At 43.3% G+C, this 25,630-nt stretch overlaps 1 protein-coding gene across 1 annotated transcript in view; it reads left to right on the top strand.

The window, feature by feature from the left end:
- The window catches only part of COL13A1 (collagen type XIII alpha 1 chain), a 368,078-nt gene that overhangs the window by 97,321 nt on the left and 245,127 nt on the right, over window positions 1-25,630 (top strand). The window contains exon 10 of the mRNA XM_086922128.1: window positions 17,937-17,963. Coding sequence (XP_086778254.1) covers window positions 17,937-17,963 — 27 coding nt within the window. The remainder of the gene's footprint in view (window positions 1-17,936; window positions 17,964-25,630) is intronic.

Genomic DNA, 25,630 nt, shown 5'->3' with positions numbered 1-25,630 from the left:
TGCTCTGGGTTACTGAATGAAAACCCAGAAACGGGGCACGATGCCTCTGGTGGCGCAGATATATCTGGTATACTCTTGCACAACATTTGGCTACGTTACGGGTACCTCGAACGTTTTCTTCTCTATTTCCTGGACATACTACTACTGCACAAGTGTGACATCTTATTTTTAGAGAGAACAGCCTCTGACAGGCGTTTAACATTTAGGTTAATATTAACCTTTCAGTTTATCAGAAACATTCTACACTGAAACATGTCTTTTTTCAACAAGTAACACAACAACAACGCGTTTCGTGTGTACGCTTGCTTCTCCAATTGGTGCCAGAAGGTTTTCTGCCTTTTGACGCTTTGTTTGAATGTGGTAGTTCACAGTGATGTCATCGCAAATGGGGGTAGGCTGTAGGTATCTCTTCACTGAGTGGTCAAGAGGAGTGGACCTGGATTTACTGCAGCTCTTGAATTGTGGCACTAAATCTACTTTCACCTCTAATGTCATCCAACCAATGGGTCAGCTGGGAGAAAACAAAAAAAAAAGAATCCATAATGTCAGGAGAAACATTCCACTAAAACATATAATACACAAGATCCGCTCATGAAGAAATTATCCGTGGAAAAGTATTTCCCTATTTTTTCACAAATGTGTCCAATATATAGAGCTGTGCAGATTTTATTGGATTTTCGCCATTCCTACACTCAGGCAAACTGACGAACTTCAACAAACTTGGTTGCATATTTTCATTTTCAGGTTTAAAAAAAAAAGATTTGTTGGGGTCTAATGGCTGTCACTTGATTCCATACCACAGAGGCTATACACATCTAGATACAACTCCAACATAGGGGTTTGCAGTCCCAAATAGAGTTTGTTTCACAGACTAAACAAGATTGCATTTTTTGTATTAAAGTTTCTTCTATAATGCTCACATTAGGAAAAGGGCTATGAAATATGGCAAAAAGTTCTTTCCATTGCGCTGTATGGTTTCAAGATACGTATAAGTGCACTGCTATAATGACATAAATCTAATTTGGTAATTTATAGCACAGCAGTATTATGACAGAAATGCATGCCATCAGACATAATGGTTACTTTAAATCCCTTTAAATCTGGATGCAAACCTCTTGAGCGCGGAGTCCCACAAGGCTCAGCGCTGAGTCCTTTGTTTTTCAATGTTTACCTAGCCCCGCTAGCCAGGGTAGTGGAGGCATGTGGAGTCAGGGTGATCTCATATGCTGATGACACACAGCTGATATTCTCATTTAGAGATCACTCTGACTGCAGCCTCTCCAGCTTCCGCCATTGTCTTGGCGAAATCTGTTCGTGGATGTCCTCGAATCACTTACGGCTTAATACTGACAAGACTGAGGTCTTGTTTTTTAATCAAAAGATGACCATTCCACCCCCACTTTGGTGGCCAACGGTACTTAACCCCCCTCCAGTCCCGGTTCACTCTGCACGCAATCTGGGGTTCACATTTGATGACACCCTCTCCTGCAGCCCTCAAATCAATAAGGTTACTGCAACCTGCTTTGGCAAACTAAAAATGATGAGAAAGATCTTTCCATTTCTGCCAATGGAGGCTCGCAGAACCGTCACTCAGGCCTTAATTACCGCCCATCTGGATTACGCCAACAGTCTTTATGCTGGGGCCCCTTTATATCAAATTGAACGCCTGCAGGTGGTTCAGAATGCTGCAGCAAGACTGATTGGTAATATCCCATACAGACACTCTATCTCTGCGTTTCGCAAGGAACTCCATTGGCTCCCTATAGCCAATCGTATCAAATTTAAAACGCTTGTTCTGGCCTATCGAGCTCTGAACGGCTCTGGCCCAGAATACTTAAGAAAGAGATTGAGACTGTCTCACTCAGTCAGAGACCTTCGCTCTAACAATCTGCGTCTCTTGCTTGTGCCTAGATTCCGTCGCTCAAGAATGGGTGGCAGAGCATTTGCTGTCTTAGCTGCCAAACATTGGAACGGCTTACCGATCGACCTTAGATTCGCTCCATCTGAAGCTCTGTTCCGAAGACGCCTGAAAACTTGTCTATTCGCTTCTAGCTAGATTGCTCTTCTCCTCCTGCAGACAATTTTAGCGCCGGGACACCCCCGTTGGGGGTAGCCGTGCGCTTTATAAAATCCATAAATAAATAAATAAATAATACTTACTTGTGACCAAACCATGCCGATAGTGAATCCTAACAGTGTTCCTCGTGACATATACGGAAGGGGTTTGTGATCAATATGCAAGAGTATTAAGGTAAAAAGAAAAAGAGCTCTCATCCACCAATAAGTGGCAAGATTCTTCATAGGGCCCCCTCCTTGCACCTGTGGAGGGAGTCCTTGTACCCAAATGTTCTGAAGTAGGTGAGGCCACATCGTGCTGTAGTGACCTAAACACCTTTGAATGGTATAAAAAATCTTTGGCTAATCGAACCATCCAAACGGATCACACCCTTTGTAAGACAAAAACCCTATTGAAACTTTCTCAGACATGTGTGGCCAGGAAGATTTGCCACAAAGACCCTCACAAGAAATGCTTTATTTGCCTGCGTTGAGCTAATCATGTGACAAGAAGCTGTGAGACCTGCCAGATATTTAATCACAAGACTCTCCATGACTTGGAGGCGAGTACTTAGCAAATTCTTTGTGAGATAGGGCTTGGAACAATTCAACAAAGCTTGTACCTGCAGATTTGACCAAGAACCACAAATGAGAGCTGGTAGGAGCCTCAACCACAGAAACTCAGGTAGCCCTCTACCCCTGAGCCCTCTGATCTTATCTCTAAAGCGCACACTTCTGGTATGGTTGGAGAGCTTCTAATGAGGGTCTCAAAATCCAAGGCCTTCCCCACTTCAACAGCATCTCCTCAGCTTCATTTTCTTAGGAACCTCCTTCCCCTAAACAAAGACAACTTCAACAACATCATGTAAGTTCTTGTGTTAAATCAATATGATACTGGTGCTGAAGGTTTATTGTTGACTGTACTGTTTATGATGGAGGCAAGTTTGCTTCAGGGGCAACATTAACAACCTCATTGTAAAGGGTTCAACCCTCTTCTACAACCATCCCAACGACGACCTTGTGACTATTGAATCCACTTTGTCGATGACATTGTCAAGGTCCTTACATATGATGACAACCCATTCTTTAGTTTTAGATTTGTTACACTACAGACAACATCTCGATTAATAGTTTCACCATAGGTGGCACCTCGAACGATATCCTCATCGACAATTTCACCATTGACGACACGCCCATCAATGACCTTTTTTCCATCGGTCCCTTGAAAGTTCTCTTGATCTGAGCCTATCCTTAATGGAGTCTTTTTCACCAATTAATATTACTCCACTAATAAATCCTAAACGCACCTCATTCATATGATGGAGACATCAGTGCACTGGGAACTGACCCTTAGGACTTTTTTTCCTGGGATCTGATCTCGATCATTATAGTGGGCCTTTTTACCAGTAGGCCACTGTGCTAAAGTTAGCAGTGGATTTCCTAGAATTTGTTAGAAACATCATGGAGAATTTTGTGATTGCTTACTCCCACTGGTGTTTCAGATGCCTGCCATGAGTCAGAATCGTCTGACCAACCCTAATTTAAAATATCTTCAGGAGAAGATCACCCCCTATCATCAGTTGTTCATTTGTAAATGTGGTTGCAGGTGATGGGCACTGCACTTATTACTGGGGACTATGAAATATTTTCATCAGACTTTGACACAAAGCAAGAGAGAGAAAGTCAGAAATGGTAGAAAGAAGGAGTAAGAAAACGAAAGAAAAACATGACAAAGCAAGAACACAGGAATGAGAAAGAACCTACAAAAGCTATACAAAGTGACATGAAGTGTAATGTGAAGAAAGATGCATGAGGTGGATTTTGGTAACCCTGAATTTCTACTGTGCTGGCAGTGGTCTCGAAACAATACCTTTGGCCCATGCAGTTATGTTTTGAATGTACTTCTGCCTATTATGCTATATGGAGTTTACTTTCAACAGAAAACAGTTTCTGGCCCATGACCATTGTGACTGACCTGCAGGTGGGAGCCAGAGCTGTACTGTACCAAATCTCAAATTTCACAATACCCACCAAATCTCAAATTTCGGAATATTCGACTGTCCCATTTGCCACAGGATTCATCCTATGAGACATTTCAGGCTACTTAAAATTGACTTCTTTCATGTTCATGGATGGCATATTAAATGTACAGCGCCTAGTAAAATCTTTAACTTAACAATAATTGAAGTGGCTATGGTAACACAATATTTACTATGTTATAGATGTACTTAACTCTTCTAAACTGTGTATTGTTTATTACCTTTTGGATTTATAGTATAAAAATGAACCAGATCGCCCCACTGAAGGCGAACTTGTATTTAAACACTGTATAGCACTTATCAACAGAAGGCTTAACAAGCAGTGGCATAGATAATTGGTCTCGGCAATGGGAGTGCCTAATTACAGAGATGGTGAAAGGGTTGTTGTGGCAAGAATCAAACAATTAGCATGCAGGCTGCTGCATATGTCCTAATGGAAAATGCAGAATCTGATGCGGGCAGACATATAAAGCGTAAAAAGACGTGCACGCATATGGATCACACACACACAGACTTGGGCCCACTAGAAATACAAAAGTACATTTAAGGCATACCCAGAATACACGAATCCAGTCAAAACTGACACACAGACAAAGCATATGGATGTGGTTTGACCGGGCAGATATGCACAGTGTATCCCTGGAGGCACCTACTGATACATACGTGGAGTAAATGCACACACTGATACAGAGAACTCAGATGTTATTAAATATATGAAGCAGAGCCTCGTTCAAAAGCACCAAGTTGATTTAGATTCTAGCAGATATAACTAAACAAAAGAAAAGTATTATATAAAAATATAGGCGTAAAGTCAAACATTATAGTTTGCTGTTATGAAGCACTAATCCTCACACAGCCTTCCATATACATGCACAGGAATCTTATGCATGATTATGCTTTTTTTAAGTCACTTGTAGTGCTCAATATACACCGAGCGGTCTCAGGGCACTCCTCTGTGTTCCGACTTCTTTTGCGCCATTCTTCTGTGATGTACCTGTTTGTCAGGCAAACTGTTTGTTTATTTAGGCCTTATTATACAGAACAATTTCTTTATTTATTATTTGTGTATTTTTATATATCAGCGGGCATTATGCCAAGGTTCTAAAGCGCTTTACTGTAAAACTAGGTTATTAGTAAGACACAAGATTACATTATCCTAAGATGTTGCTACATTTAAATAAAGTAAAAGCAGAGTGTGGTATAAATTGCAGCAGTCATAATATTTGTATAACAGGATGTGGACTGGCAACAAATGTAGGACAAGTCTAATGAAATGAGGTAGAGAGTGACGCCTCAAGGCACCGATCAGTGTAGAGACTAACCCACAGAGGCAACATCCTAAAAAGAGATTACAGGGTCATGTGGGCCAAGACTAGTTAAGACACAAGGGTTGGGTGTGCTCCCTTCGCTTCGAGCAATCACTTTAATTAAACCAACGCACTGTAAATTACATTAAATATATCTCAAATTCAATCAAGGTTTATTTAACAAATCTGTCACATGTTGAACTGCAGCCTCAGTCAGGAATGAAAGCTACAAAAAGGAGCGTTTCCGAAAGCTTCCTCTGCCTTTCGACCTCCTCTGCCTTTTAGGATGTGATGTGTCCTGCTGGACACATTCCAGTGTTTCTGCCAGCCACTCCCCAGAGGGCTGGCCCACACACACACACAACCTCACCCATCCAACACTGGTGTCACTGAAAACACAACATTTGAAAAAAATATTGTCTACGGGTGCTCTTGGAAGACCATTTCTATGGACTGGAATCTAGAGAATGGTAAAGTGATTCTGGTATTTTACTTACCTCCACTGGTCATTTTCTATCAAGAAAGTTAAATAGAGGCAGTTGCCTAAAAAATAAAGAAAAAAAGTCCCTCAGCAGAAAGCAATTCATGTATTTTACTGACTTCTACTGGTCGTTTTCTATCAAGACAGTTAAATAGAAGCAGTTGAATAAGCAGAAGGCAATTATGGTATTTTACTAACCTCTACTGGTCGTTTTCTATCAAGACAGTTAAATAGAGGCAGTTGAACAGAAAAAAAGTCCCTAAGCGGAAGCATACAAGTCCTGGGGCTGGTCTCCAGAGCCTACAATGTACATACACATATAAGTATATACTAAATTATATACAAGAGGTCTTGAATGCTCGACCTAAAAACATGTTGTGCTTTAAAATGTGGCCCATGACTGCTCACTCACTCAGAGTTCCGAAAGCCACCGCTATGGCAGTTGTAGATGGACAGCACAGGACGAGGTCGCACATCCGTGGGCTCCAGCATTTTCTACAATAAACTTGGAAAGAGGATTTACACTTGCCTCGGAGTCTACTTGTCAATGTTACACCTGGCGACAAGTTGTTTGGCATAAGTCTACCCTATTTCGTGCACTTTCCTCCTTTGGGAAGCATGAAGTACTGCGATTAGTCCCTTGCAGTGCACTGCAGGTTTACCACTTCATTGTGTGTCAATTCCAGAGTACGAGCTGGCCCTTGAGTGACTTGCTCAGCACTTTGGCTGAAGTAGCTTACCAGCCAGTGCCTTTGTGACCAAGTGTCATTTGAAGCAGACAAAGGACTCCTTCCAGCCTCATTTGCTGCTGTGCAACATGTGACCAGTGATGTCAACACGTGATGTGCTGTGGCCATTTCAGATTGCAGCATAGTTCATTGCTACACATAGGAAAGTAGACTTTTGAAGTGGTTTCCTCACATTTTGTGACTATTTCAGAAGGATTTCAACCGTTTTCACTTGTTTTGCAACCATTCCTTGGACAGTTCTGTGGCACTGTCTGGCAGGTTTACTTTTTATACGTTCAGGAGTATATGATCTGCTGGGGTTAATTGGCCTAATCTTAAAAGAGTTAATAGATTTGCCATTTCTATTTGAGCAAGGTAATCTTGGGGAGGGTGGAGTGGTTGAGAAGTTATGAGCTGGAGCATACAAAAGTTCAGTTAACCTTTTGCTGGCCATAAAGCAACACAGCATTTTCTTAGTATGAGAGAAATGTATGTTTCAGGTAGACCACTCTCAAAGCTCCATCGACTGAGCAGAGCTATACTGCAATTCTAATTCTGCTACAAGTTCTACAGTCAAGCTCAGGCTGCTAATCAGATGATCAGGTTGGAAACTGGCAGAAGTTTATTTTAAGTTTCTAACTAGTCGCACCCATAACGTTAGGCTTTGCCTTTTCAAAACATCTGGAATTAGGAGGAATGCAGGGTCCCCAAAGGTTCTCCACTTAACCACTTCTATTGAACATCTTCAACAAGCCGCTGTTAATCATTAGGGAAAGAACCCTGTAGTTCCATTTATACAGAGATGCTGTTTTTGCAGTAAAACAAAATAAGTACATTTAATAAAAGTAGAGCTGGTCACCTCTAGGTAAATAAAAGTGAACAAAAATTGAATGCCATAAACTTAAAGCTTCAGCTGTTAAGATTAGGCACCAGAATGGTTTGTAACACCCACATTCCTCCGAATTATTTGGGCATTGTATGAATCACAAACCTCAACTTTCAATCCAATTTACACAAGTGGCCAAATCAACCATCTTTTGTCTTACAAAATTAAAACAAATAGTACCTTAAATTGACAAAATGAGCCATAACAGCAGTCACTCTTAGAAGTTCTAAAGTAGATTATGCTATAGAAGTAGTGGGTGGTGGCTCTAACAGTCAGACAACATGGCTTCATGATGTCCAAACAAATGAGCAAAACTGGGTCTTAACTAACAGAAGGAAGAATTAGAAATTATCAGGACTGGCCTAAACTTTTGAAATGAGTTGGCCTTATTCAAATGGAGGTTTAAAATGACCTGTATGGTATTTAAATATATTCAATCCTTCAGTTATTTGTATAAACCTTGATCTATGAATTTGCATTACCTAGTAGGAGCCATTACTTCAGTAATGAATAAGGTCGCAGACCAATGCTTCATCACTCGATGGCATATTGGTAGTAAACAATAAACATACTTCTTCAGCAGAGGTAACACTCGCCACACCTTAAGCGGAGCTGCTCCTCTAAAAAACAAAAACAAATAAGGTACAAAAAGGGTTAGGCTACATTGTATAGGTTTACATCTAAATCCTCAATCGTTAAACCTGGAAAGTACCTGAGCAATGTATTTGATAAGGCTTGATTGAAGACTGTAAATCAATGCTCGGTTTGAGAGGAGATTTATTTATTTTTTAAACATAAAGTTGATGTGAATTTGTCCTCTCCAGGTAAGGAAATGTTCGGAGTTGGGCTGCTTGCAGTCACTGTGCATGCGATATTCATGGACTAGAATAGTGGCTAGGTTACAGGTGGCCAGTTAGTCATTAGTGCCTGTGGCAGGGTAAACTCATGGTTGGCTTCAAGGCAGGTAGACACCTGCATTAGACATACCAATACTTCTAGCAAATTCTTGATTAGCGCATTTTTCCCCAAACATTGTCAGTGGATCACTGATAATAAGGTGGAGAGGGGGGATTGGAGGTGGGCGCTTGTGCAACTGTACATATCCTTTTGTAGTTACTCTATAGTATTGCCCTGGGGAATTTGTTAGATGGTTCCTGTGCCAGAGGACCAAGTTATGGCCCGGTTGCCAAGGCTTCCTCCCTTAGGGTGCAAGAGGGTGGTCCCTCAGGGTTAGCTCTGGCATGCTTGTTGTGGGCGCAGCTTTCTAGTGGGCCCGGCTCCCTCGTGCATGGGAGCAGGTGAGTTTGTCCAGAGTTACAACTTTGTAAGAACACCAGGAGTTAGCAGAAGGGGCCCTATTCACTTCTCCAGGGCTGAAAGGGTCAGCCCGGTGGTCAACCATGACTCTGGATAGAGAAAGGTTAAAAGATTGTCTAGCTAGCTGTGCAGGTTTTGAATTATTGGTAAGTAATGTGTATTGTTGAAAATTGTATATGCAATGTTTATTCTCCTATTTGTAATAATTAAGATGTAAGAAGTGCTTTCTCAAAACCAATGAGATGCGTCTCAGGCTAATTTTTCTAACTCGTCTGCATATAGGATAATCACAACATGATTCCAAAGTCTAAGCCAGTCTATCAAACGCCTACTGGCTTGACCGCCATTATCAGACTTTGCATGGGCTTCCTGAATAACCCTTGAAAATCTCACGTGAAGATACTCCACCCCGTTCATAATTAAGTTAATAAAACAATGAAATATTACAAACTTGAAGGTGCCCCATAATCCTCACGCCAGTGCTGTTCTGGACAAACAATAAAGACCCTGTCTGGACAAATACTCAGCTGCTTATGGCAGAGCAGGTAGGAGTACAAACCCATGGCTGAGGCACCGTACTTCTATACCAATGGGAAAACCAGACTGCATAATTACAAAAGGTCTCTAACAAAAGAGAGGGACCCAAAGAACCAAAGGGGTAGGGTACCAGAAGACAAAGCTGTCAATAAAGTTTTCCCCTTTGGGTGAACTTAAGAGCAAACCACAGTTTTATACTAGACATACAGAGAATTCACCCACTTCAACACAATAAGGAGCAGTTAATGATAAACATAAATCAGTCATTCAAAAAACTTGTACATTTTATTTAGGTAAATTTAAAAGCAATTTAAAAAACAGAACATTGTGACACATCATAAATTCATTACATAAAAAATGGGACAGTACATAAGGAAAATAATACCAATTAAAAGGGAGAAAAAGAACACCAGTTTCAATGAATTGATGAGATTTACTCCAAGTTGTATATTCAATTCCACAATTATAGGAGTTTCTTATTTCTATCACTTAGTGCTTCTCCACCACAAAGTGCATCGACGCGTTTCGGTTATGGCAAATAAATGTTCAAGGCCAACAACCTTCCTCAGGATTAAAATAATAATATCCCACTTAAACACAATATCTTGATGATTATCAAGCGAATTTTGCTTACAGTAAACCGCCTCTAATAATCGGCCACCTTCAAGATGTATCTTCGAGATAATAGTAATGTGCGTATAGAAATATACTGCAAATTTTCTCAGAGACGTCACGATCACGTCTCATATATCGGGGACCAACGGGATGCTATTGTCCTCGTTCCTAGTCAGACCGCCCGCAGCCTGCTAGTTGGACTTATTGGACCGCAACGTGGGGTACTGCGTAATGTCAAAGGGTCTCCATGAGCAACTTGCACATTATTATGCCATGACGAACCACCTCCGATTGCAAACTAAGGTGAAGCAAACGTTGACAACTACAGTATGGGTAAAAGTTAGCTACTTTAACAATACAATCCATTTTCACAGACCACAGATCATACAAAGGAATCTAAACCGGTTTATAACCATACAACTGCTTTGCACACATCAAGTAGGACAGATATCCTCCCCACTGTTCTAGCCAGATCTACACCAGACCTTACTAAGAGAGACTGCGTGTGCACTTCTATGCACCCTAAATATCAAATTCTATTTTCTGAAACAGATAATGGCATTTATTATATAATGATTTTAACAACAAAATACCAACATGCATGCTACAAATCCTAAATTTGAAATAGGAATTTTAATATGTGCCCATCCCACTACCAGAGAACAGCAGGACTTATCTGTAGCAGAACAAACATGTACAAACAGAGGGCTGAAGGATGAACACAAAGCCAGATACTGAAATAAGACGGCTATTTCGAAAAGCGTGCAGAACGAGGCACAACTATGCAACGCAGTTCATACAATTTTACAAAGAAAAAAAAAAGCTTGCTCTATGAATCACACCCCAGCCCAGGTTCCCCAGCATCAGTTATGCCTTCGTAGGATAAAACATCCCAAGAGGCAGGGGCGATCTTTCCCTATCCTAACCAACAGAGACTCACTCTCCCGAACAGGAAGGAAAGGCTCCAGCCAGGGCCGGCCTTTGGCATCAGACAACAAGGTTAACCTAGGCCTGGGCATCAAAATCAAAGTGTCCCCCATTAGAGAACCAGGTTGCTAAAAAAGTGGCCACATTTGCAAGTCAGGACAGTTTTGAACTCATGAAGACACCTGCATGAGTATTTTGCAAGGTATGGGAGAATGCATGCACTTGTTTGCTGCAGGCAATGTTTGTGGTTACTTCAGGTAAACAACCTTAAAAACCAGCCAACCTGTCCATATAGAGGATCACAAACTTCTAAAAACTGCCCTAAACACTGACCTGCCAGATAAGCCTATTGGACACTACCAGATTGTGCTATAAACCAGTCAGACCCGGGTGGGAATTCCACCAACAACAAGGGCCTCTCACAAGTAGCGGGCCCCTGCTATAGGACCGATTTGCAAAACTTTTGTTTACACTTTGTTTGTGGCAAGCCACTTTTCTGTATATAGGTCTGTGATCTGTGAACCTTCACAAAACCCAGGACTAGATACTTGGGGGAGATTTCCAAAAGTGAAAAAGCACTTTAACAACTTTCAACCCGCATACAAACATATTCATCAACAAAATTAGGTGTGCTAAATGTCCTTGAATGGAGCATCACTACACCCCCTTACTTCCCCTAGTGACCCTATTCAGTCCCGTTCTCAGTGGTAATGCCTTCCCTCACATCCCTTACCTAATGCCTACCCACGCCCCTGGACCACGCTCAACAACAGCTTAAAATCCATCACCCTGTGCTCTCCTACAGCCTCATAACAGCAACTCACTGCCTTCCGTTGGCACCATTTATCACTCTGCCAGTTCCCTCAACCTGGTAACAGGTGTGCTCCATCTCTCGGAAAAAACACCTTTGTGCCACTCAGGGCACTCACCAGTGTCACTCTCCTCAACTGCATCTGACCAGGCTTCCCCGAAGCTTCCAGCCATACCGTATACTGCATGCCTCGCAAAGCCAGCAGTGCATGCGCTGCAATGCTAGGCGAGACCGAGAAAGCACGCTTTCTGGACCAAGACCTACCTTCTTGCCACATTTGTTCTAATTCCGTTCAACAGTTCGGGCTGTAGCTTTGTCTAAAGTTCCTAAGGAAATTAACATGGGGAAAATGTGTTTTGGGACCCCCTTTTATCTGGGCCCCCGCTTGACGAATCACCCTGACACTTTTAAGATTGGAGCTGACCTGAGTGAACTATTAGTTTGGAAAATGTCGTGAAGATTCATCAAACGGCACCAAATATATTGGCAAAAGAAAAAACACTTTTGAATAGAATGTGCGAGGGGTTAATGCGATGTGTGGGGACCGGAGGAGACGCCTTCACAATACACAGCAGGATATTGGACATTGAGCAACACCACAGTGAATCCTGTATTCCGACATTTTCACTATGAAGCGTATTACCCCTGCAACACTTACCGGGATTGAGTGGATTCCTGGGAAATGTAGTTCCTACGAACAGCATGCAAGTGTGCCATTACGAGGGAAGGGGGCGGAGCAGATCCCCACCAATGGGGAAAGGACAGGACTAACTTATTTAGGTGTTTTCAATGCCTCCTGATGATTATTAACCGGCATCTGAGGAAGGCCGACATCGGCCGAAATGCATTATGCCACACCTTGTAATAAGAATAAGAACAGTTCCCAACAGGTATTATGTATAGACAGTTTCAAGAGTGTATGCAATATGCATTACAAGAAAGGAAAGCCAAGGAGTCAAGGATTTGGAGAGAGGGTAGTCTTATTTTCATAAGTAGTAGGACAAAAAAAAACTTTTCAAGGTTCAATACAGTTAAGGCAGCACTGTACAGAGTGGATCTTGTGACAACCCGGTGACACTTGGTGCAAGTGCTATATACAATCTGTGACAAGTGAGTGTGCAAGTGTTTAAAAACAACAGCATAGGCGACGCATCAATCAATATATACACATCAGATAATGGCCCCAACAGAGACAAGTAAGCATTACTTGAAACACATTAATTGATATGGGAGCACAAGACGTGAATTGCGTCGTGAAATTTGAGCTGTCTAGTCGACGGCGTTTCGATCCCGGTTGGTTGGGATCCTCATCAGGACTGGGTTGTCGATGAGAACAGTGACTTAGGCTCTGGCAGGATGATGTGGTTTCAATCCTGGATAAAGACTCGATCGTCATGGGGTACTTAGTGAGGCTTCCATCTGAGCAGCGAGTGGCACTGGCGAGACCTGATTTAATCAGGATTTAATGCCGTAACCGGGGGTCTGCTGTCACAGCGTGGATAGGGCAGTGAATGCGTAACCTAAACGCGGCAGTGAAAGCACCCTGATATGAATCATATATATAGCCAAAAACTCTTCATCGACGACGGCCCCCGATCCTGCAGGGCAGCCTCAGCTGACGGGGATGGAGCTTCTCGGTAATTAATTACACACAAGAGATTTGTAGGTCGATTCATGGTTTCACCACAGCTTTGACTTCAATTGATAAAATGGCTGCATGTAAATTATCCTTCCTTACTCGTTTCTGCGAAATGCCTTGATCACAGGAATAGAGGTGTGCAAACACTTCACAGGTGCTTTAAATACATTTCACGGCAAGATCTAAAAATTCCTACTAGTCCAAAGATGCATCGGCGTGATCATCCCAAAAACTGTATTTTAGTATCTGTTAAATACCGCTTAATGACCCTTCCTGGCGCGTTTCGGCGAAATGCCTTGATCACAGGAATAGAGGTGTGCAAACACTCAACAGGTGGTTTAAATACATTTCACCACAAGACCTAAAATTTCCAACAAGTCCAGAGATGCTTCTGCGTGACCATCCTAAAAAAACTGTATTGCAGTATCTGTTGAATACTGCTTAATATCATTCAGTCACGACAACAATTCAAAATTCATCCTTGTTGTTTGTTGTTCAGTACATCCGGATAATTAAAGTGGTCACATGCAAATTCTTGAAATTGACAGTCATTGCACACTTCATCATTCTTACAAGTGAAGAATCCGGAATCACCCGGGAGAGAGAACCTCTACCATCTCCCTTTCTCATCTCCAACATGTGGTATCTGGTATTATCCGTTTTTCCATGTGTAGGTCAGCAGGTCATGTCCCCCAATCAAAACACTGCTAAAAACTCTCCATTGACAGGGAGCCCGACCCTGCAGGGGGGCCTCAGCTTTTTTAGAATGATCACACAGATGCATCTTGGGACTTTTAGGAATTTTTCATGTGGTGAAATGTATTTAAAGCACCTCTGTTCCTGTGATCAAGGCATACAACATGTCATGAGTGATGTAATATATGAGGCCATACACAGTGCATGTAGGGGGTGCAAGGTATAGTTAGCTCTGCTAACTATAACTGGGGGATTTCTGTGGGTGATTTTAGTTCAAAACATTAATATTGCCACTGACTATTCACCTAACTATAGCGTAAATTTAACCTTTGGGTATTATCAGTGAATTTCTAAGGTTTTTTAAACAAAAACAGATAATTTTATCACACTTAACTATAACGTTCCTTTAACCTTGTTTTTGTTTCAGTGAATTTCTTGTTTTTTTAAAGTATATCAATATGTTATTATAATACCTAAAACCTTTGGTTTTTCTTATACTTAATGCAGATTGTTTGCATCTACAGTACGCTCATTACTAGAATTCACTCAATAGCGTGGCATGGCCCTGTCTCTTTTCTTGCTTTAACTTTCGACCTCGCACTGTAATGAGGGGCTGGTGCCATGTGGTCATATGTCATTCATGCATGTGCTATAAACTGTCAATAAAGAGATTTAATACTAAAGCCAAATCCCCGCTATGCACAGCTTTCAGCCATGCACAGCAGGTAGTTGGCAAGAGGGTCTTCTCTGAGGCCAGGCCCTGCGGCCAACCCACTCGGCAGCCAAATTCCCACACAGCTAACCCCACTCTACATGCAACATGGGATTGGCCACAAGGCCTGGCTTGCTGCCATACCCTGCATCCAACTCCTCACAGGCAGTCACCCGGAGGCAGCCAAGCCCATGCCACGCATGGCCTTTGGTCATACGCAGCATGGGTATAGCTTCTGGGCCTGTCTTGCAGCCAGGTCCTGCTTCCAACTTCCCGCTAGGAGACAATCCCAAGCTCCACACAGCCTTTGTCCATCAGAGCAGGGGTTGGCTACAGAGCTTGGTCTGCCACCAGGCCCAGTGGCTAAACCCCCAGTAGCCTGCCAACCCTACATTGCACACAGCCTTTGCCATGCGCAGTGGAGGGTTTTCCTATGGGACCAGGGACCCCACCCCCTGGATCAAAAACATGTATAATAAGGGGAGGGGGCCATGCAGCCATGCAGCCATCCTCCCTGAGCCTTAATAGAACAGGGGACCACATCCTCCTGGGTCCTAATACAATACAAAGGGGGAGGGAGCTATGTGGCCTCCTTCCCAAGGCCAGAGTCCCACATCCAAGGGTCAAAGTCTAAAGGGAGGAGGAGCATGCAGCCCCCCTCGCTGATCCTTCTTAGTCTCCAGGGACCCCATCAGAATGCTCTTTTTTATACCTGGTGCTCCCACAAAACTCTCACAGGAGTCCCTCGGAGTCAACCATCCAGATATACAAATATTTTTAAACCTTTACTTCTCAAAAACTGCTTAATGGATTCTCACCAAATCACAAACAATATCCTTCTGGGCCAAGATCTAGCTCCCTGTCAATTATGGTGAACTTTTGTTCAGCAGTTTTCACAGTAGTACGGTCTAAAAAAGTCTATAGAAAATGCATGGGGATTTTGTGTTATAGGATCCCCGCCTCTTTTTTTCTTGGCTCTTGCTTGATGGATCTCCCTCAAACTTTCCATGCACCAACTAGGCAAAAAAGAGCACTTTTTTGAAATTTTTTGGGGCGAGTTATCAAATGATGCCAAAGATATTAGCAACACAAAAAATGCATTTCCTCTGGAAATGCGTACCTAACTATAACTACACAGTGGCGACTGCCGCTAGATAAGATATATGTATGAAGAAACTATGATGACTGGAGTCCAAATATATAATCCAACTAAAACCAAGTCCCCTTTTGCCTTTCACAATGATGAACTTTTTGTACACCTATAACAAACACGAGAAAATGTTGCTGCATCAGTGTATTCTGAGTGAGTACTCAAGATTGATTTACTGATGAAATGGTACTATTTGATACATAAAGTGTAAATTGGTTGCCTTACAAATTTGTGTCTGGTTTGTACATTGCAGGATTTACTTTGAGCCATATGTGTGATTTAAACAAAGACTACTGTCAAATGAAAATGTAATTATACAGTTATGGATTTCTACCACCAATTATTATGTGTTGGATACATTGTTGTTACTAATTGGTTGCATGAAGAGCCTTTAGGCCACAGGTCCACTTACAATCATACAGTGGCTTCTTTGACCAAGATAATATTATATTATATATTTTTTGTATATTTCTTGTGAGTGCATTATATGAGCACAATGCATTGTCTGCAATTAGGTGGATTTCACCCACTATGAGTAACTTTTTTTAATTGTTTCATTTTGCTATATGTTTTCTTGTGACTACAGCACCCAAAATACTTCACTGTTGGCAGGCAGCGGCAGGTAAATATGTTGGGATGCGTCGGGGTGGGGCTTAAGTCAACAGATGACAGAAGAGGTATCATTAAATAAATAAATAAATAAATAATACCTATTCCGTCATCTGTCGACTTCCCCACTGCCACGCCCTGCCCCGCCCCACCGTGCTTACCTGTGCCGGCCTCCGCTGTGGGCAGGGCTAGTGTTCGTTTATAAATTGAAAGAGAAAATGGACTCACCTAGCTTGAGAAAGACCATGGTAGTCAAAACGCATCTGCATTGTTTTTTTAATTAAAGGTGTTATTTTTACAGTTCATGGAGTTCAGTGCAGTGATATAAAAAAAAGAAATCCACAAAGCAAAGGGAACTCTAAAATAGGTTAAATATTTTGTGCTTGCCTGTTAAATGCAGATTTCATTGTCATAAGAAGTGCACTTAAACCACCCTCTAGAGCTTTAACATTGTCAGGACTAAATGAAATGAAATGAAATACCAATATTTCTAAAGCGCCTGGTACCTCCGAACTGGTGTTCCGGCGCTGGGGGCCGTCGTGAAGATTAAGCGAGCTTTTGCCCAAAGTCACATGGTGCTGGGCTAACCTGTCGCTGGCGATCGAACTGTGAACCCCATAGTCAGCAGTCTGGCACCCTCGCTACGCTAGTATCCTGCGGCATGGTGAAACAAATTATCTGTTAAGTTTCTCTGAATTTTGCAGCAAAAACAACAAAAAAGTGGCAATTTTCTGGTGATATTATGTTCTTACATTTGAACTAAAAGCAACATTTTTAGTGAGATTTGCAAAATGTGAAACTTCTGTGGTAAATTATGCTGCAAATACCACGCAACTGCATAAATCAATTGACCCGCCACTATTGCCTATTGGGTTATCATCAATTTAATGAAGAAAGATAAACAAAATCTAAACATACTAATTAGAAGTCAGTGCACACTGATAAACTTCTCTTAAAGGAATTATAAGATTGCAATAATGGTAGCCTCCGGTCTTGCCATAACATTTAAAATTGCATTTTCTATGGAAAGTCTGGCTGAACCTTAACTATACATTGGCGACAGCCACTGAGTGTGTGTGCGCGTGTGTGTCTGTGTGTCAGAGTATTATGGGTTATTTGGAAACCAAAAAGCAAGTTTTGAGTGGCTGGATGGTACTGCATTGTGCTTTTTTCTAATTTTAGTTTAATAAAAAAAAGAGTTATCTTGTTTAAGAGATAGGACGACAAATAATATTGTTATGAAAAACATAAAAGTTCCTCCTGAGGCATCTGAGGGTAGTGCTAGCTCGAGTTCACTTATAAAAACATAAAGAGGTGCCGAGAGATGAGGGTCAGGACAGGATCTCAGTAGTTCCAGCTGGGATTAGTTGCTTGCATGCCGTGCCATGTCTTAAATCTCTTTTCCTTTCTCTCCTCTTTTTTTCCAGGGTCAATGCAGTGATTACACGCACAGGGTAAGCAGTTTCTTAAATTAACCTCCGAGAGGCTTCCTGCTCTTAAATCCTGACTTCCATTTGCGCAGATTGCAACTTATTTTATTTGCTTTGCAATTTTGATAAGGCCGATCCATGTAATCAACAGCCTTACCAGAAGAACACCCACAAATGTATTTGTGAGCAGGAGTTCTGTTTTAAGGGCAGTATTATGCTTGCATGAACGAATATTTTGGGTCCCTGTTGAATTTGCAAGAGCCACATAAAATGGAGTCCAGCAGGGGCGACCATGAAGCATAGCGAAAGGGAGGTACATTTGGGTAAGATTGGCAGAAGTCCAGGAAAGCCTGTTTCTTTAGTCACACAGATGCAATAGTCAAATTATATTATTTAAACATCTGATGCTCGGAATTATAAATAGAGGAAAGATGCATGAAGTAGGCCGCTTTCAGAGATGTACATATAAGCGATACATGTGCACAGGCACCTCGGCCCAGGGGTGTAAGGGGCCCTTTGCAGCCCATACATTACTGTCTTTTAATTAGCAAATGAATGACACAAATGCCATTTTCCCTGCTAGCATCACGACCCATGGCACAATTGTTATTCCACTGGCTACTATGTGTCTATGGTTAGTAACCACAGAACAAGATCCATTTTAGAAGGAGAGGAGTCTAGAAAAAGGACAATGTGTCAGTGAATCCACGAAGAGTGAGACAGCCCTTTAATTCAAATTCTGGAAAGGACTGTGGCACCCATACCATGTATCTGGCGCTGTGTGGTTTGTGGTTTTTCACTCACAAATAATATTTAAATTAATTAGTCAAGCGGAATCCAGCCACGTCCACACTATCCGGATTGTGAACTAGTAACATGGAGCACATGGTGTTAGGAGGCCCTTCTAATCCATAGCACACGTCATATTATATATTTCAGTCATCCTGATAATTTGGCCGAATCAGCACCACCCTAGCGTCCACTATGGTAGCGTGGATTGCGGAGATTAAAGCGGCATAGACCTACCGACTGCGGACAACATGCACAAACAAAACAAACCCAGGCTGACATTATTTTAAAACGCATGAGCACATTGTACAAAGAAACAAGGTGGACTGTGGCGTGTAACCTACTCCATCCGGAGAGAGGGGCTTAAGAGCTTTCGGCTTGTTTGTATTTGAGCTCTCTAGGCAATTAGACATGGCTTCTGGCCCCGGGCAGGGCGGTGAGAAAGCGGCATCCTGCCGCGGTATGAAGCCAGGGCAAAGGCAGGCATTCTGTGAGTGACATGGCAGAGGGAGCTTATATTTCAGTCCCAATACAATAATAGATAGGTCAGCTGTGTTTATATTGCAAAGCACCCTCATCGGATTGTTATGCTTTCGAAAAAGCACATGAAATGCTCCTCTGTAGATGCAGGGGTTTGGTTACAATCTGTGCTCTGGCATGTTCCTTCTGCTAAGGTGGGACGAGGACTCACCGCACACTCACCTCACAGCAAAGTTTCTCTCAGTGTTTTCTGCGTATGGAGTGAAAAGGTGGGATATCATGTAAACATTGGCAGCTTAGATACATAACAGCAGAATGCACGGTTCCTCCTTGCACTGTTTGGGGCTGCTGCCCCCAACTAGCGCATTCAAAAGGTACTGCCCCTCAGACTGAGTAGTCAGACCTATTAAAAGATAGGTCAGATCGCAAAATAATGTAGTGGTTACAAACTGTGACCAGTATTTTGCAACCACATCTAAATACACCTGATCCAAACATTGCTCTGCAAATTGGTCAAGCCTCACCCTTTGATGCACATTAATATAAGATCCACACCATTGCACTCAGTACAGGCGTGCAGAAATGGCTTAGTGGCAGATTTCCAGTCAAGTGTTTGGAAAAGACACTAGGGATGGTTTTAGACTTGGTGTATTTGAAATAGTAGATTAAATGAACAACACAATACAGGAAATATAAAGCCATATTGATAAAAGCTTGCAGACATTCTGGGGCAGATTTATGTTAACTGGCGCATCCCCAGGGATGCGCCAGTTAATGTGCGGCACAGTGCGCCACAGCTCCGCCACCCATGGTGCGCCGCATTTACAATGCGGCGCACCATGGGGCAAAAACGGCTCAGATGCGTGACGCATCTGTGCCGGAAAGGTGGCGCATTGCTGGGGTTGCGTCGCAAGCACAACGCAGCTCCAGCAAGGCTCGGGGGTGCCCCATCTTCACAATCCTGCGTCAAGACCTACGCCTGCTTCAAGCAGGCGCAGGGTTTTGACGCAGCATTGGCCTGAAAGTGACTGAGTGAAATCTCATAGATTTCACTCAGCCACTTTCAGGAGGCGTTCCTGCGCAGGAACGCCCCCCCTGCGCAGGAACGCCTCCTTATGGCGCAGGGCTTTACAACGTGACGCATCTCCTAGATGCATCACGTTGTAAATAGGGCGCATTGTTTGCGCCGCCGTTGCGTCAATAAAGTGACGTAATTGTGGCACAAAGAGGCGCAAGGGCCTCATAAATCTGCCCCTCTATTAGCAAGATATGAATGAGGACTTTGAAGGAACACAGCGGGACACGGATGGGTTAGGGTCGTAGAAGGTTTTGCGGCTTGATTCTTGTCTGGGTTAGCATGCTGTGCATTATTCCACCACCTAGTTGTTCGATCCAACCTAGTGACTTAGTCCAGAAACTTCATCTGTAATTAAAAAACTCCTTTTTTCCCTTTTCGAAATTGACCATAGGCCGAGTTTTTATAGCTCATTATAACACTGAGTATTAGTTCAGAATGCCAAAGTACATGTAGCCATCTTTAAATTCTGTTTTTCATGTAGTTACATGTCACAAAGTGTTAAAAACCAGATGTCCCTGCTCTCATAGGTACATCAGCTAATACTTCTGGCATACAGCTGGAGAAAGGACAAGAGGAAACCATTTTCTTTCTAGAGACATTGCACTGAATGCAATAAAAAAAATATTTACCTTCTTATGCTACGTAGTGTACTTTAAAAGAAAAAAGAGGTCTGTAAAGACTCCGCGTCATAAAAGGCAATGACATCGAAGGTGGAGAAAACTTACAAGCCATCTCTATAAGACCCTGTTTAATAGAGGTAATGTACCTGTTGGCTCACTCATTGGGACTATTGCCAGGAAATTAGTGAATGCACAAGCATCTCCTGGACCGTACCCAGATAAAGATAGCAAAAGGCTAGATGCTGTTGGAATAAAGTGGAGGGGCGATCAATCACATAGTAGAGGATTGATACAAGAAGACAAAGCAATCTACAACACACTAAAATCTTCACTAGATGTTGCAGGCACTGCAGTTATCAAATGTGCAGAGGCACCACACTTAGAAGACAAGCATGGCTATGGATGTCATGATTCAAACCTGAAGTTCATGGCAATATCATTGATACCCTATTCACAGGGGAGAATCTATGTGGCAGTGTCACTTATGATTAACGTAAACAAATGAAAAAGGCTAAAGACATCATGAGAGCCATGGAAGTCCTACTAGCAAAGAGACCATTTACAGGGGGAAGGTTACCGAAAGGAGAAGTAAGGGTCAAACCCCATTTCTGCATAAGTAATTTCTAGTGACTTTAGCGTTAGGAAGTCAACAGTAGCAACAAACAAGCCATGTCAAACACATCATTTTATGGCAGAGAAATGGGACAAGCCCAGTTTCCAGAGGCATGGGCCAAAACAACAAATGATTCTGCCATAGCAGCCCCTAAAAACATCATATGGTTTTATGCAAGAGTGAAATTAAACCACATCAGACATGTAACTAGTATAACATGGTTATTACAAAGCATTGGAAGGGAAACCTCCGGGGGGCGTGGCTTGGACGGCAATGCGGACGGGTGCCTAGGTCCGTTGTCTCCATAGCCCGATGCACATAGCGGCGAATTAAGCTCAGCCAAACGAGTTCGATCCAAGAACAAAGAACAGCCTCCAACGTCGGAGGACCTGGGGAACAAGAAGAGCCCACCAAGAGTCCTCATAGGCAAAAGAAGACGAAGTACGGGCCGATCTCCTCTCCCGAAGTTCGGGAAGACGCAGCCCAACCAAGATGGCGATCGAGTAGACGGGAGGCAGAGGAGGTGAGTGCTGACCGCGAGCGACCCGCAACCCACAAGACCCGGCCAGCACCCTCCCACCTCCACAGCCACACATACGGCCCAGCGCAACCCACAAAGAGAGAACAGGCGACACAAAAGAACGCCAGGCATACAGACTGTGAAAATCCGATGCAAGGCGAAAGCGAAACTATAAACAAACCAAGGGCGCCGCCATCTTACCGGCAACAGCCGCACCTATATGGCTCCGCTCCCCCTCAACCACAAAGCATAGGGGGCGGACACAGGCTGATCCTCCCCCCCGGAGAAAGCGCTGAGCAAGGCAAACCCACAGGAGCCCTGCTGGACCCGCAGAGACAGCCGGGAGTGCACAAGCCATAACGGGAAACCGGGTGAGCACAAGACGGGGAAAATAAAACCGAAAGCAGCGCCGGGGGCGGCCATCTTGCAAGCTCACACATCCTCTTCAAACGAAAAGGAGGAAACAACGCACAGGCCTTAAAACGACCAACAAGGCTACGGAAGGCCCCCCCCCCCCACGGAAATTGAGCGCACACGTCCACAAGCTCCCGCAAAAGACCCGGCCCAACCGCAGCCCATGCAACTTCTGAAAATGGGCTAAACGAAGCTCAATAGAGCCCAGACCTCCCCTCCGAAATGAGAACGAATACACGCAATAAAATTGAACGCAATTGGAAGCAAAAGACCACTAGTGACAAAGAGCAGGCTCATCGCAGACATGCAACTGCCGATAACGGATTAAACGAAGAGCCAAAGGAAGCTCGTGGGGAAACATAATCTAACGGCTTCAAGTACGAGAGAAACCAAACCACAGTGCCTGGCAGAGGTCACAACGGGGCCACCAAAGGATCCGATCAGGCCTTAGGAGCACTATGCATAACATACTACGCCGTAAAGGCGGGGGGACCAGAACATAGCAGAACATTAAGAGCATTAAGAGCGGGGACGAAGAAGGAAGGGGTCAATAAGGGACAATAAGAAGCAGGCAGCCATGGTGCATCACAACACACAAGTAGGTGCGCCACATTTGAGGAGCTGGCAGGTGCAAAAGAAAAGACGAGGACAAGGAGTATCAGAGAACCCAGCAGGTATAGAACCCACCACACAATCTCAACCCCAAGAGGTGAACCAAACAAGACCCTAACCTCGCTCCAAAAGGAGGGCAGACTAGGCTGTTTCCAATCAAGAAGAGGCCTAGACACTATGGCGGGACAGGCAGGGAAACCCTCCAATGACACCAAAAAGCATAGGAAAGACACACCAGAATCACCCCTGAAACAAAGGAACGAAACAACCCTGGACATGATCCTAAAGAGGGTGAATGAAGGATACGAGGTGGCCAAGTCAACAAAAGGAACCATCGACAACATGCAGCTCGAACTAGCATCAATAAGAGCCGACCTACACAACACGAACACCAGGATAGAGGCAGCAGAAAAACGCATCAGCGACATTGAGGACGTAACGCTAAAAAGCAACAAATCGCTAGCAGAGAACACCAAGATCTCAAAAGCCCTCCAAAAACAGCTGGCAGAGCAGGAGGATCAAGCAAGGAGAGGAAACATCCGCATCCTTAGCATCCCCGAGGGCGCAGAGGACAAAGCCGGTGCCTGCACAACCCTGCTTGAAGAAATAATACCGCAACTAACTGGCCTCAAATTCGATAGACAATTTGAAATAGACAAGGCCTACAGAGTGCTAGCTTTGAAACCACCACAGGGCAAAGGACCACGGCCAATAATATGCAGTCCGCTGAGATCAAATCATACAGAGGCGATCTTCGCTTTTGCTCTGAAAAACCCGAACCTGAGATGGGAAAGCAGGAAAATTATCCTCATACAGGACTTTTCGAGACAAACAGTGGAAACCAGGAAGGGTTTCCTATCACTGAGAGACACGCTACGCAGAAACAACATCACCTTCAGCTTTGCGGGCCCAGCAAGATTCAAAATCTCTGACAAATAGAGAACACTGTCTTTCGACGACCCAAACGACGTAAGGAAGTACATCCAAGGCCCTCCAACAGAGGACATGGAGGCCCAGAACCTAGGAGCTGCTAAAAGAAGTGCATCACCAGACAATGCGGAGAAGTCGGAGTGAAGGCTAAAGGAAGCGTCTATCATACTTAGGATCCTAACGAACAGTGCTACCTCTCTACCGATCTACCTCATTCCTTCTACCTCTTGACGCATCTGCGCTAGGTTTATACATAGCCAACCAAGCTACCTCACAACAGATCTACCGCACAACGTACCTACCACTAGATGCGAGGAACCGGACGAGCACACAAAGGAGAACTGAGAAAGTCTCACATATATCCTTTATGTTATGCCGATTTGTTTACAGGGCGCGTCACGACAGAACTTGGGAAGAACTCAACACTGTGCCTTGGGGGAAATGGGGCAGGGAACTTTGCTGTCGCACACCCACTCAGCAAGCAGCGAGGGGAGGGGGGAGGCGTGGTTTTGGACACCGGGTACAGCTATATGGGCTTCCTACATCTACTAATCTATTCTTCACTTTCCTTTTCTGCATCACCTACCCACTACTTGGGAGTGAACACAAACAACCAACAAACAGCTTGGACAGGCCACACCGCCACAAAGGAGGGGGCACAGTAAGGACAAAAAGGTCATGCAACCTTGCGCTAATACAAACCAGCACACACAGAGTAACACGAACCAAGCGCGACACTCAACACATAGGATGACACACACCCAACAAGATCAGCTCCTAGCCAATATCAAAGTAGTCTCCTTCAATGTTAAAGGACTCAACCACCCGGTCAAAAGAAGGAAGGTCATAGAGTACCTATCCAAGCTAAAAAGCGACATGTGTGTCCTCCAGGAGACTAAACTATCTGCCGACGACTCAAAGCGGCTCAAAGCAAACTGGATAGACCAATCTATAGGCTCACCAGCATGCCATAAAAAGAGAGGGGTTGTCAAAATGAAATTCCCACTTCTGTTAAGTTTGTCGACCTTGTTTTTTCCTAGGTGGGTGGATTGTTTGGGTTGTTCTGTGCTGTTTCCATAAGAAGAATTCAGAAACATTTCTAACTCCGCCTCCCCCTGCTAAGGCAGACCATAACAACATTGCATTAATGGCGACATTAACTGAGCTGTCGGCATGATTGCACTACCTCACTCACACAATTTTAAATTGGGAATATTTACAAATTAAACATCCGCACCCAAAGCATTGCTTAAAACCATTTTAATGTTACAGAACACACCATACATTTGGAAATGCATTCATCAATAATATCATTAATCCTATTTACCTTTTCTAGGGTGGTAAAATCAATCGTTTTTACTTTCTTTTTCCTAACAAATGTTGTAAATAAGAAGTATCAGTTTAGATTTCCCTAAAAAGAACTGCATTCTGGGAATCCGTATTTAATGACTGTTAGATTGTTTCATTTTATAAAAATGAATCACACCTTGTTTTAGTCAAGGCGAATTCTGGTGCATTCTGCAGCACACATAGAAAGAAGAAAACGCCTATTAGGATTGCTTTTTGTGCAGAAAGGTGCCCCTTCCTGCACACAAAAAATCCTGCATACAACGTTGGCACTCTTGCACTAAGGCG

The sequence above is a fragment of the Lissotriton vulgaris genome, chromosome 5 (assembly GCF_964263255.1).
Source record: "Lissotriton vulgaris chromosome 5, aLisVul1.2, whole genome shotgun sequence".
Taxonomy (NCBI): Eukaryota; Metazoa; Chordata; class Amphibia; order Caudata; family Salamandridae; genus Lissotriton; species Lissotriton vulgaris.
Note: the sequence above shows the minus strand (reverse complement) of the source record. Positions and strands in the feature narration are given on the sequence as shown.